Below are 12,829 nucleotides of genomic sequence, written 5' to 3'. Positions count from 1 at the left end.
TCAACTTTTGAAAGCAGATGTATTTTCTACAGAGCAAGACAGACAATGTAATTCAATTTAATGCAAAAAGGATGTGCACATAGGGCTATACATTATTTCACAAAATGTTCACAACAAATTCCTTGTAAAATATTTACAAACACAAATCCTTTGAATAACTGTCAGTACATTTTGGAACTGATGCTGAATAAATTGACCACTTCAACCAAGCCGATTAATCTGCAGATATAGCCATCTTTTTTGGAAGATTAATCAGCTTTGCCAATTTGTTGGTCTATCTAAACTCGTGATAGTGAATGGATAATTAATAATGTATGCAGAAATGCCCAGGTCACTTCACCTATGTTCAGTGATCCAATAAATTGTATAAATTTGGCTCTAATGCAAACATTGGTTTTCATGGATCTTGAAAGTCAATGATTCACAGATCTCATGAGATTCAAGATCTGTCATTTGTGAAAATAACAGTTTAAACACGAGCATTAAGGATGCTCTTGGTCATATGTTTATATCATGTCCATTTCCTTGCCACTAAGTTTTTACAAGTTCCCAAACATCCATCAATGCACCGTTACATTTCATTCAAGCATAACCAGGGAGTTTAAACTTTCAGCACAAAGTAACCAAGTGTTTGAATATAATCAATGAGACACACACAAGCATGTAGTATGAGTTTCTAACTCTTTGTAAACTCTTACTTTTGTAATGATGAGTGGCTCGCCGTGCTCCAGCCCTCCTTTCAGAGTGAATCCCCACGGAGCGCCTCCGTTCAGTTGCACATGGATGTGCTGGAAAGACACCAGCTGCTCTACGGTCTCCATCATGACTTCTGTGCTTTCAGCTTCGTCCGATCGCCATGCAATCACGCTGCAACCTCATCACGACAACCGGAGACTCCACGCATGAGGGGACAGGCGGTGGGTTGGCCAGTGATGGGCTTTCCATGGACTCTCAGCGGAGGAAGTGCTTGAGACTGAGGAGTAGATTTGAGTGACAGATGGAACCAGCCAATTAGGACAGCGCTTCGCTCTAACTGACCAATGCAATTATACCAAGGGCAGGAACTTAATCGACCGCTGTATTGTCCATTGTGCGACGGTCTGTGAAAACTCAGGAAAGTTGTCCGTTATCAACTCTTGAGTCATAACTTTCAAACTACAACAGTGATAATGTTTTACATGGAAACTGCGACGGACAGGAACATTCAAATTGGTCAAACTGAAATGTTACCCAGTCGTGAGATTTATTTTTTTACAGCTCAAAAGACAAATGACCTAGTAACTTGAATTGTTCTCCCATTAGGCTATGTTGAGACTTTTAATATTTTAACTTCATTATTTGAAATAATAATCACTTTTCTGTTACGTGAGCTATAATGAAGAGTCTCTTTAACACGAGGAGTGAACTAATGTAGCAAATGCAAGAAAGTAAAATAGAAAAAAAAAAGAGAGAGAGATGGCTTGCATTTCAAATTAAAATGCAACCTAAATAGAGGGTAATAAAGTATAGCCTAACCCTTCTGCTATAATATACAATAACATGAAAACTCCACATGGGGGAGCTGTTGTTTCATATCATGTAGAAGTGTGACATGATGTTATGAGTCTAGGAATTCTGGACATGAGTATACACAAGCTGTATATTAACCATTTAATGAAAGCTCAGTCTGCAGCCAGCATGTGTGATCAAAGCTTCAGGGTAAGGCTACCTTTCTTTACCAATCATCTCCACATTGATGAGCAACTATTTCCTTATCCATTCAGCTATGTGATTAACAGAAGTTCTGTGATGTCCAATTTGTCATGTTGTTAGAGCATCTGCATTGAGCTATTAAGCTGGAAAGCCGATCAGAGACTGCAAAAACATGTCTAAATCTAAATTACCTGTCAAACACAAGAGGACGGTGAATATAGAATATACTAACACATACTCACACAAACACCATGCTTGATCTGCCAATTATCTGAAGAGTCTGACAGAAAGTCATAAAAAAAATCCCTATATTTCCCTAAAAGATATGCAACTACAATTCCCAGAACTTTCAAAAAGTAGGCTAGTTTCTATTTAGAATTATAATAGCCAAAGATACAGGATTACATCTCGCAATTCTGACTTTATAACTCGCAATTCTGACTTTTTTCAAAGCAATTTCGAGTTTATATCTAGTAATTCTTAATGTATAACTAGTAATTGCGAGTAGGGCTAAGGCCTAAATATCTCGCAATTCTGAATTTATAATTCGGAGAAAAAAGTCAGAATTGTGAGATATAAAGTCGCAATTATCTTTAAAATTGCTTTATTCCGTGGCGGAAACAAGCTTTCATAGAAATTTATCACCAGGGTTAGGGATTAAAAAAATAAATAAAATAATAATAATCACAAGATGCTAATAAAACATTTAGTAAAATGAACATTTCAGGTCAGGTCAGAGTTCATCCTAAAGTACAGGTCCATCGCGAGACAGTTCTCTGGCTCTAACATTAGGAGGTGCTGTAGTTTACAGCAAAGAGCTTTTGTCAATGTACTCCCCATTAGCTTTCTGGCAGTGGCACCCTGGCACAGACCTTCCTGCAGGGTACCAGAGCCCGTCTACGGAGAGCCTGCCCACTCCCTATTAAGTCCTTTTGTACCGAATTTTGGTTGTAGTTCCACCAGAGTTCCACTGGGGGCGATCGCCATGAGTGCAAAATGAATGGGAGTCTATGGGGCTAGACGGCTAAACGTGTCTCTTTCACCCGATTGCCGTTGAGAAATCTCAGATTTGAGTGTAGATTTTGCAAGTTCAACATGGGTTATAGGTCGAAAGTTGAAAGAACGAGTACTTATGTCCTTTTGATTTCTTACAGGTTGAGTTGTTGTTGTCCATAACACGCTAGCATTCTGATAATGAACGTTGATTGGTCAGTGAAGGACTGATTACGACCAGAGATACCGCTTGATGGCATCGTGGCATCCGAAGCGGGACCAGAAACAAACAAAACAAAAACTCGTCTAGCACGTGTATTTACCTGTGTCAGCTGTGTTGTCGATGCCTCGAGAGAAAACAAAGTGCAGAGCGCGAAAGCACCAGAGTGACTGAAGGATTGCCGTAAAGCAGTATCTCCGGTCGTACGATGTGTATGACGTCATTGACACTTTAAAACATTTTTTTAAGCAAATAAGTGACTCTAAAAAATCTAACACCCAGCAATGTGTAATTTCTTTGCATCTCCTTTCGAATACAACATTCAAATTACTAGACAAAAAATTATATCCTGAGAAAAGTGGATTTTGGTTGGTATAGCGCCATAGACCTCCATTCATTCTGCACTCGTCCTGTGAGCGCCCTCATATGGAATCAGAGTGGACTGTGGAACTGCAACCAGTTCAGAAGCCGGAAGTGAACTGAGAGTGAAACTTCTCGCCTTATTAGACATTCTCTGAGGGTACCAATCTAGGGTGCGTTTCCCAAAAGCATCGTTAGCCAACTTTGGTCGCAAGTTCCGTCGTTATCAACATAGTTCAACGAGTCTGTGTTTCCCGAAAACATAGTTCTGACGAACATTCGCAAACAGCATGTGGTTTGAACGACAGCTCTTGACCTGTGGTTAAGAGCATAGTTTCTTGTTTGCCTGACATGTGGACTTGTCTTGAGCAAAATAAGCAAGCTGAGATTCAGTGCAATCTCTATCTTTTATTTAGAATAAATACAAATGTCATTTACGTCTTTTAGTTTGTCAAGAGATTTAAAGGTTGTATCAGCGATTTCAGGCCCAAAAAAGGCCCAAACATAAATGATCACATTCATCTAATCTTTCCTAACGATCCGCTAGCTGCCCGCCCCATAAGCAGGCCGTCAAAAAACCGCGTCTCTGTAGGCAGCCTAGGCTCTGAGATCTGCACACAAAAACAATTGGTTTCACCAACCACTCAAAACCAAAACAAATAGTGTCCCAACCAATCACCGACAGGGGGAGGGTGTTGTGAGGTTTTGTGCTTGAGCACGGCTGCACGCGAAGTCGGAGCTGAAGAAGAAGCTGGCTCAAAACCTCACAACACCCTCCCCCTGTCGGTGATTGGTTGGAACACTATTTGTTTTGGTTTTGAGTGGTTGGTGAAACCAATTGTTTTTGTGTGCAGATCTCAGAGCCTAGGCTGCCTACAGAGACGCGGTTTTTTCGACGGCCTGCTTATGGGGCGGGCAGCTAGCGGATCATTAGGAAAGATTAGATGAATGTGATCATTTATTTTTGGGCCTGAAATCGCTGATACAACCTTTAAAGCACCGTTTTTGAAGAGTACGCATGTGCGAACGTGCTATACTACCACATAAGAACGAGCCTATGATTGAATCTGGAAATAGAGCGAAATAGTCCTCAGATGCCATGTCCGTGATTTATAGCAAAACTTCTAGCATTAATTCGATCTCAACAGATTTCGTTAAAATTAGTTATTACTCCACCACCTGCGTGACATCATTAACCAACGTGGTTGAGCAACCAATTTGCGACAATATGGTTTCGGGAAACAGTCGTGACTAGCTAGTTGATTTCTTCAACGATGCAACGTACTATGGCAGCGAGTTACGCCGTTGTACAGGAAACGCACCCCTGAACATCACTACTAGAACACAACACTGATCTGATCATCACATTACCAATCTCTCTGAGACTCACCCCCGGTTTCACAGACAAGGCTTAAGCCTAGTCAGACTAAAATCGTCGAGCTGTTTTAACTAAAATCAACTTGCACTGACATATCTTAATCAGTCATGTTTTTTTCTAAAGCTATAACTGTCCTAATTGAACTAAGGCCTAATCCTGGTTTAATCCAAACCCTGTGAAACCAGGCCTCAATGTGTTAAAGTGAACGAGGTAGACCTCCAGAAGTAAGCCGTCATTTACCAGGCACTTTAATCCAATGTGGCTTTCAGTACATTTATTATAGTGACGTTCCCCCTGGAGCAACCTGGGGTTAAATTCTTGACTCAAAGGCAGCAGTCTACCGATTACAGCCATAAGATGTTACAATTAAGAAACCATAACATGCTCTCTCATTACCTTTGTCAATTTTGATCAATCTCTTAGCATTCTGCGTTCTAATCCACTCATTTCAACATAACTGTGCTCACTTTAACGCAACTCTCATACACATGAATGCGCATCCATATGAGACAGCTGAACGCACAGCAAGCACAAGCACCCTTATGTCGATGAACACACTTGAGCACACATGTAGTGTACATTTATGCATGACAGCACCCACACATCAGCTCGGCTCTATTCTGGTCATCTAAATGCTGCTCATTTGGCAATAATGTCTCAGAATTATTTGGCATAAGAACAATATATATACATTTCTGTAAGTCTATGGTGCCCTTTCTTAAACATATCTGAATTTCTCCCTTGACCCTTTTTCTGTTTCTTGGGCATTTACTGTACAAGAGCAATTGGGTTCAAATCTCCCTGTCACCATGGCAATAAACCACTCCATTAATGCAAGCGGCTTGTCATCTCCATAGTAATGATCTGACCCTGACAGATTAATGCCTTAGATTCACACTTGCAATACGGCCGCATACTTCTAATGTGCTGAGCCAGGGGAAATTTCTCTGCATCTCTCTTATCTCTGCTCACACACATTCCTATCGCTTAGTGGCAATATTTCTTCCCCCATTTTCCATGGGTGACATGATTTGAATTCAATACATTTTGTTTGTTAAAACACAATTTGTTGTAAGACATGCTGTTTTATAAATCAAAGAATGGGACAGTGGATCTTGCTCAATGAATAGTGTAGCCTGTTTTTATATGTGAGAGAGTTTAAGATATTCAGTGCTATAAAACACACAGATACAATATTGAAGCAATAGCAAATTGCACTAATAAAGCTATATGCTTATATCTGAATTGCTAAAACACTAACCCCCATTCTCTGAACCAAATTCTCAATAGCCTAAACCAATTTGTCAAATAAATCACTCTTTCTGTAAAACATTAAACAAGTTCAGGTAGTAAAAACACTGTTTGCAAATCTCATGCAGTCTTTTTGCAAAATTCTAAACACATTCTCACTCACTAAAACACATTTTTCACTGTGATGCACTTGTGTTTCAAAACGCTAAACACAGGCAGGCAAAAGTTAAACACAACTACAACACAGTTGCCATCATTTACACACAACGACTCAAAATTGTTCACACTTATTATTTCTAATGATGTGACCAAACCAACTGTACATAATACAATTCAGTACAGACCCAAACCTGATTCAAAATGTTGCACTGAATGTTGATACCAACATTGGTTGGAAACAATATAAGAGGGAAAGAAGGAAGAGTATGTGTATAAGAGCTGGTAAACAAGGAAGAAGATGATGAGGACGAGAAAGAGCAAGCTGTGGAGAATGTTGTCAAGGCTGGATCTGGCTTTAGGGTTTTTTCCCTTTGCCTGCAGAGATGACATTTTCTGTGATGTGGATAAAGTCCTCCGGCCGGACCAACGTGAAGACATGATGCTGAAGAAGAATCAATCTCTCTCACTGACCTTGATTTTGCATTTGCAACTCTTCTGAGTGTACTGTAAAGGTGATGATACACAGGGCAACTTTTTGGGAAATGTTGCCGTCAACGGGCAACCAGATGAGACACAGGGCCCACGACCGATCTAAATTATCCAGATAGAAATGTATTGTCCATTTTCAATGGGAAAGTTCAAAGATCAACAGAAAGATAAACAATCGCTCGCCTAGATTGCCCAGCAACATTGCTCAAAAAGTTGCCCTGTGTATCATCACCTTAACATGCTTTTAATTTAGAGTTTTTACAGTAACCTTTTTGGATTTTGCAGTTGGGTCACTGTATTTTCACAGTATGCAAGTGCTGAATATACAGACATTCAATAATATACCATATTCAGTGCAATACTATACTCGCAGAACAATTTATTCACCTTACTGTAAGTTGTCATTACTATAATTTTTTCTGTAACTGTTGAATGAGGTTTTTTTTTTTTAATTCAGAGAATTTTCTATGATGGGTTTAGTGGTATGGTTAGTTTAAGGGGATAGAATATACAGTTTGTACAGTATAACACACCGTATGTGCGTTAAGAGAGAAGATCAGTCCTGTATATTATAAATCCACCAGCTGCTATATGACCTCATTCAAATATTCCTCACCTTGCTTGTACACAGAGAGAGAGAGAGAGTATAAATGCAGAAGGAACACGTCAGAACCATGGTCAGAACCGCCTAAGTAAAACATTAACAATTTAATTTCAACATCTCAATTTAGCCTTCGCAATTAATTAAATACAAAAGTCTGTACTCTGTCTAAAAGTCACTCCCCCTCCTGTCACAACAGAGCTTGTAAGCGAGTGTCGCACTGCATAACACTGAGCCATGCACGAGGAAGCGAGAAACCGTACTGAGGTCGGTAAGCACAAGCAGATCTCATTCTGTTAGTATCTTGACATCGAATTGTGGTAAACGGTAATGCAAAAAAGCAAGATACTAAAATCAACTTCGTTTTTAGTGATCCAGTTCAATTTAGCAGGCCGTAATCGACACATCGTATTTTCCTGCAAATCTTCCCTAAACTAGCCACACACTCCCATAGCAATGATAGCGTAGCACTACATCTGTTAGCTCTGTCGGATATTCGGTTGATATTAAGAAGCGGTTAATAAAATAACATTGTAAAAATCATAAATTAAACTCTTATTTTTGGACGAAGCTTGAATTTACCTTTCTAAGATAATGTAGCCTCGTTAGCTTGTTTGCTAGCTAGCCAGACAGTGAGATGCAATCCACGATCCTTAGAAATGAAAACACTGGGGTTTTACTCTGTTTTTTCCCCTATTGTGTCATGGATAACGTTATATGTTTGGTGGTCAATAAAAACACAGAGCAAATCATAAGCTTTTCGTAATGCAAGGAAATTGCATCACTGGAAATAGTTGACAACTTAGTTGACATGGGAAGTTGTGTGACAGGTTACTCCACCTAAAACCATTTTAAACAGCATTTGGCTAATTGTTTTTTATTATTGTACATGCAGCTTTTGTAACCAGTATTTATTGAGAGACTATGATATAATGTGCCATTTTAATTCATGTTAAAAAGGTTTTAAAAAGGTGACAAAATTATAAGAAAGTAACTTTACATTTTCATATAAATTGTAGCAGCTAACCCTAAATCGAATCAACTACCCAAATATCAATTTTATAGAGAACTGTAATAAAACATTGTTCTAGATATAACATGGTAAAACAACAACAACATAATTATTCAGTGAATCTCAAAAATAAATTTTGATGGAGCATATCAGAGAGATAATATGTTGTTTGACCCATTGCCTGTGGGTTTTGCATTGACACGTGCACTTTATAAATAAATAAATAAATGTGAGCATGCATGCAGAATAGCAATTGTGAGACAACAGTGAGTCTCAGTGTCATATTTAAGCATATAAAGCGTAGGATTGTTAGTAGGAACTCCCTAGAAACATTTAAGCAGTTACTGGTATTATAATTAAAGGGATAATTACCCCCAAAATTTAAATTCGTCATTTTACTGCTGTCATTTCATCCCTGTAGTTTGTTCCGTGGAACGTAAAATACATTTTGAGAAATGTTTCATGCAATAGTAACCAAACCATTTTACCTTTGACTTCCAGCATTTTTCAAAATATGTTATTTTGTTGACAATCACACAGGTTTGGAAAGACATGACAATGAGTAAATGATGACAGAATTTCCTTTTTTGTTTGAACTATCCCTCTAAACTATTCATATTCTGCCATGTTATAGTGCTAATGAAAATCTTGATTGATTGTTTTTGTCTTTTACAGTTTTTTTTTTTTTTGAGTGATTGATGTCACCGAACATAGCTTTGAAAGATGAACCGGGGCCGGGGAGGGAGAAAAAGAACAGCACCAGAAAAATCAAATGCCCTTGAAACTTGTGACGAGGAAATATGTGCTGAGGTTCACCAGCTCTTCAACAAGGTTAGAGGTTATGTTCCCCCTGCTGGAGGAGAATGGACGTTGCCTGACCCAAGTGTGGTGCTCTGTGATCCTTATGCAAGTCACCCACGTTTGCAGGTTCTGAAGAGATCACTAAATGAAGTGAAGAATCAACTCAGCGATAAAGACCTGTCTGTATGGCACCAGCATACTTGTTTCACCAACCGAGCAGGCACTGTAACAGCCCACCTTCGCTCCACAACCAACGCAGAGCTATGCACGCAGGCTTGGGCCAAGTTCTATGAGATCCTAGGCACTTTTAAACTTCTTCCTGACAATGCGTTGAAGAGTGGCGAGTTGAACTCCATACACTTGTGTGAAGCCCCTGGTGCCTTCATATCAGCTCTGAATCACTTCCTCAAGACGAGTGGCCTACACTGCGACTGGAACTGGGTTGCTAACACTTTAAATCCATACTACGAAGCCAACGGACGTGGCTGCACTATTACAGATGACAGACTGATAGCACACACTCTGCCTTGGTGGTTCTTTGGATCCGACAACACGGGCGACATAATGCTTCAGAAGCATCTGCTGGAACTGCCAAGATTTGTGAGCAATATGCACAGTGTTGATTTGGTTACAGCAGATGGAAGCTTTGACTGTCAGGGAGACCCAGGAGAGCAGGAGAGATTAGTTGCTCCACTACAATATTGCGAAGCCGTTTGTGCGCTGCTGCTGTTAGGAACCGGAGGCTCGTTTGTTCTGAAGATGTTCACACTATTTGAACACTCATCTGTCTGTCTGCTGTATCTCCTTGCATGCTGCTTCCGTTGCGTGAACGTCTTCAAGCCAGGCACAAGCAAGTCTGGAAATTCAGAGCTGTATATAGTGTGCTTGGACTATCAGGCCAAAGAACAAATTCGACCATTGCTCTCAAAGATAATCCGTAATTACGGGCCAGACTTGTCGTCCACAGTGGCGCTCTTTCCCCGTCACTGCATTCCAGACTCATTTCTAAGTCAGCATGAAGAGATATGCACTTTTTTCCATGCATTGCAAGTTAACACAATCCAGGAGAACCTCAGGCTTTTTGTACACATGAGTGTAGAACAGCGCAGGCAATTGGAGCAGCTTAGGGAATATGCAGCAGATTTTTATACAAAACGTTTCAATGTTCACTACCTTCCTCGGAAAAGCTGGGTTTGTCGTGGTGGTGTGGCCAGATGGGTAAAACACTGTGAGAGGAAGCAAATGGGATCTTTCAATCAGCGCAAGGAGATGGAACTTCAGGGATGGAAGCAGCGCCTTGCTCAAGGAAATTATGGGGATTTATTAGAGAAGCATCTTGCGGGTAAAGAAGGATGTGAGATTGTACTTAGTGGCCCATTGGATGAGTGCGATTTGGGCTCCTGGTTTGCCCTTGAGGGAGCTGCCCTGCCCAAAGTCTGCAGTTCCACCTTCTGTGATCAAGAAATGCTAGACTTCCTGAATGAAGCTCTGGAAGAGAACCTGAGGGTCAAGACGGTGAATCATTCTGACAGAGCCATGCCAATATGCAACTCCTGCAGGATTGACTCCCCTGTAAGCATCTTATCTGAGATTTGCAGCCATCCGGATGTGACATCTTGTTTGGTGCTGGGAAGCCAGTCATGGTGTGATGGCACACTTGTAGGCATTCGATTCCAGCCAGAGTTTTTGCAAGGACCCTCCTGTTGTGATGGGCAGGATTCCACGTTGCACGACGGACAACCAGACTATCAATTTGAGCTTCTGAACGCTGTGCTTTGTGCTTTGCAGAACCAGCGTCTCGGGTCAACCCTGGTGATTCCCTTGTGTTCGGCTTTAACACGGTTCACCTCCGGCCTAGTTTTCACACTCCACCTGTGCTTTCGTTACATTACATTCCGTTGCTTATCTGGTTGGCCTCCTGCTGCTCTTGTGTGTATGGGTTTCTCTCCACCTTCAGCCCTACCCCGGCTGCTGGACTTTCTCAGGGACGTGATGGAGAACATGAAGAAAGTTAAACTTGAGCTGGGGAGGCAGGTTCTGCAGTTTGTACCTTTAGAGGAACTTCTCAGAGGGGAATTACCTCGTTTCCTGTCTTCCTTCAATTCTGCTGTCATCCGACAGCAGCTGCATGTGCTCATGCAGGTTGACTAGAGCACATAATGCTAGTCCTTATGGCTGTATCCTCTGGGAGAACTTTTGAGTTAGACTATATTTGACTATAGTCATGCCTGAGTTTACTTCAGTTAAAGCCGCAGCTTCAGTTTGTGCCAGTGCCATATTTAGGATATACTGGTTACAATGGAACACAGAATACCCTTGTTTTATATATTTATACTGGGGAAAATCTTTCTTTAACCTTTAATATGCTGCATATGCGTGTTTATTTTAATATTTATGTTTCATTGCCTATTTCTTTTAAATAGTTGAAATTATATGAGTTGCCTTAATCAAGTTGTCTGTTCTGTCTGATTTATTAAAACTTTTTTCTTTAATGGACATATATGGAGTGTTTTCTTTAAAATATCTAGATGGTAAGGCCCTAAATAGCAACTAACTGTTATCAAAATGTAAGGTTAAATGGGACTGTATGCACATATTGGCTGGTATATACACATATTGGCTGGTATATATAAAAAAATAAAAAGGGCCAAGGCCAAAACGGCTAAAGACTATGCTTTTAATTATTTTAACCACAAATTATTCAGGAAATTAGCAACGTTTAAGCAAATACATTATTTAAAAAGCCATTGCTGTCTTATAAAAACATCAAACCGTTTTTGGCTGAATATGAAAAGTTGTGTGTAGAGTGATGAATCACAATGAAGTTGAGTTGCATGGTGATGCTCCAGAGCGGTGTCTTCGAAAATCTGCTGGGAAAAATAATAATAAATGCATCTACACCACAGTGAAACATATAGGAAGAGACTGCTTTAGATGTTCATTTAATGCTTTGGAATACAAGAGAATATTGCAGAATGGCTTGCTTCCCACAAATTAAAAGTTGTTATCTAAAGAGGAATGATCAGATGTTATTTTTCAGCAAATTGCAAAGACAACCAAGAACGAGTCCATCAAGCTCATGTTTTGGCCTGGTCCTAATTTCCTGACCAGTGAGGTGTGATTTAAAATGGTTAAGACCAATATTTATAAGACCAAATATTTTTGGCTAGGTCAAATTTGTTTTTGTTTTGTTTTTGCTCAGGAGTGTATGGTTGAGAACATCAAATATGTTTGGCACTTGTGTGTAATAAAACTTTATTGGCCCAAATAAGCCAGCAAGAATATATATATATTAGAATTTTGGACCATTTGCTTGAGAAGAAAATAACTGTCTGATACAAATAAATAATCAGACAGTGGTGCTTACACATACACACAGTACGTAAGCAGTAGAAATCATTTACCAACAGGGTCATATTCATTGCTTTATTGGGAACAGAGTATATTGGGGTTAAAAAAATGTTTCGCTCCTAGTTTCATTGTCCTCACATAGAGTATAAAAAAAATAAGTAGGGCTATTGATCTGGCCAGCACAAATTTTGGTATGGAGTTGCTCCTTTTTCTTAATAAATATTGTGACCATTTTAATATTCACCACTCTAAGTAAAAAAGTTTTGACTTTAACTCACAGCATGAACCCTGAATATAACAATAGTCAGGTGTGAGCCAGTGGCCTGTTATCTGAGTTATACATTTTTTATGTTGACAGATGTGGTTCTGGCTGAGTGATCCAACAAAAGACAGTGAACAACTTATGGCCATTTTTCTGTCCAGAAATGTGTTTATGGAAATGTCAACGAATATGTGGAGAAGTGTCTCATGAAGGTAAATGTTTCTGTTCATAACTGACAAGTTCTCTTATCACACCCACAC

General features: G+C 39.8%; 2 protein-coding genes across 5 annotated transcripts in view; one reads left to right on the top strand and one right to left on the bottom strand.

Moving 5' to 3' along the window:
- The window catches only part of shroom4 (shroom family member 4), a 49,853-nt gene extending 48,902 nt beyond the window's left edge, over positions 1-951 (bottom strand). The window contains exon 1 of one of the 2 annotated variants that reach the window (XM_084404669.1): positions 699-951. In XM_084404669.1, the coding sequence (XP_084260795.1) occupies positions 699-824 (126 nt within the window). In that variant the 5' untranslated portion in view covers positions 825-951. The remainder of the gene's footprint in view (positions 1-698) is intronic. The other variant, XM_084404668.1, reaches the window with a different exon arrangement.
- Positions 952-1,668: 717 nt separating this feature from the next.
- On the top strand, positions 1,669-11,454 carry cmtr2 (cap methyltransferase 2). Of its 3 annotated transcripts, none has more exons than XM_084405211.1 (2): positions 1,669-1,698; positions 8,831-11,454. In XM_084405211.1, the coding sequence occupies exon 2, from the start codon at positions 8,879-8,881 to the stop codon at positions 11,105-11,107; it is 2,229 nt and encodes a 742-aa protein (XP_084261337.1). In that variant the 5' UTR covers positions 1,669-1,698; positions 8,831-8,878; the 3' UTR covers positions 11,108-11,454. The 3 variants fall into 3 exon arrangements, with proteins under 3 accessions (XP_084261337.1, XP_084261335.1, XP_084261336.1); XM_084405209.1 differs by lacking the exon at positions 1,669-1,698 and adding an exon at positions 7,217-7,410; XM_084405210.1 differs by lacking the exon at positions 1,669-1,698 and adding an exon at positions 7,341-7,414.
- Positions 11,455-12,829: the final 1,375 nt, after the last annotated feature.

Source organism: Rutilus rutilus (assembly GCF_951802725.1).
Source record: "Rutilus rutilus genome assembly, chromosome: 3".
Classification (NCBI taxonomy): domain Eukaryota; kingdom Metazoa; phylum Chordata; class Actinopteri; order Cypriniformes; family Leuciscidae; genus Rutilus; species Rutilus rutilus.
The sequence above is the reverse complement of the archived record's forward strand: the minus strand, read 5'-3'. Positions and strand labels throughout refer to the sequence as shown.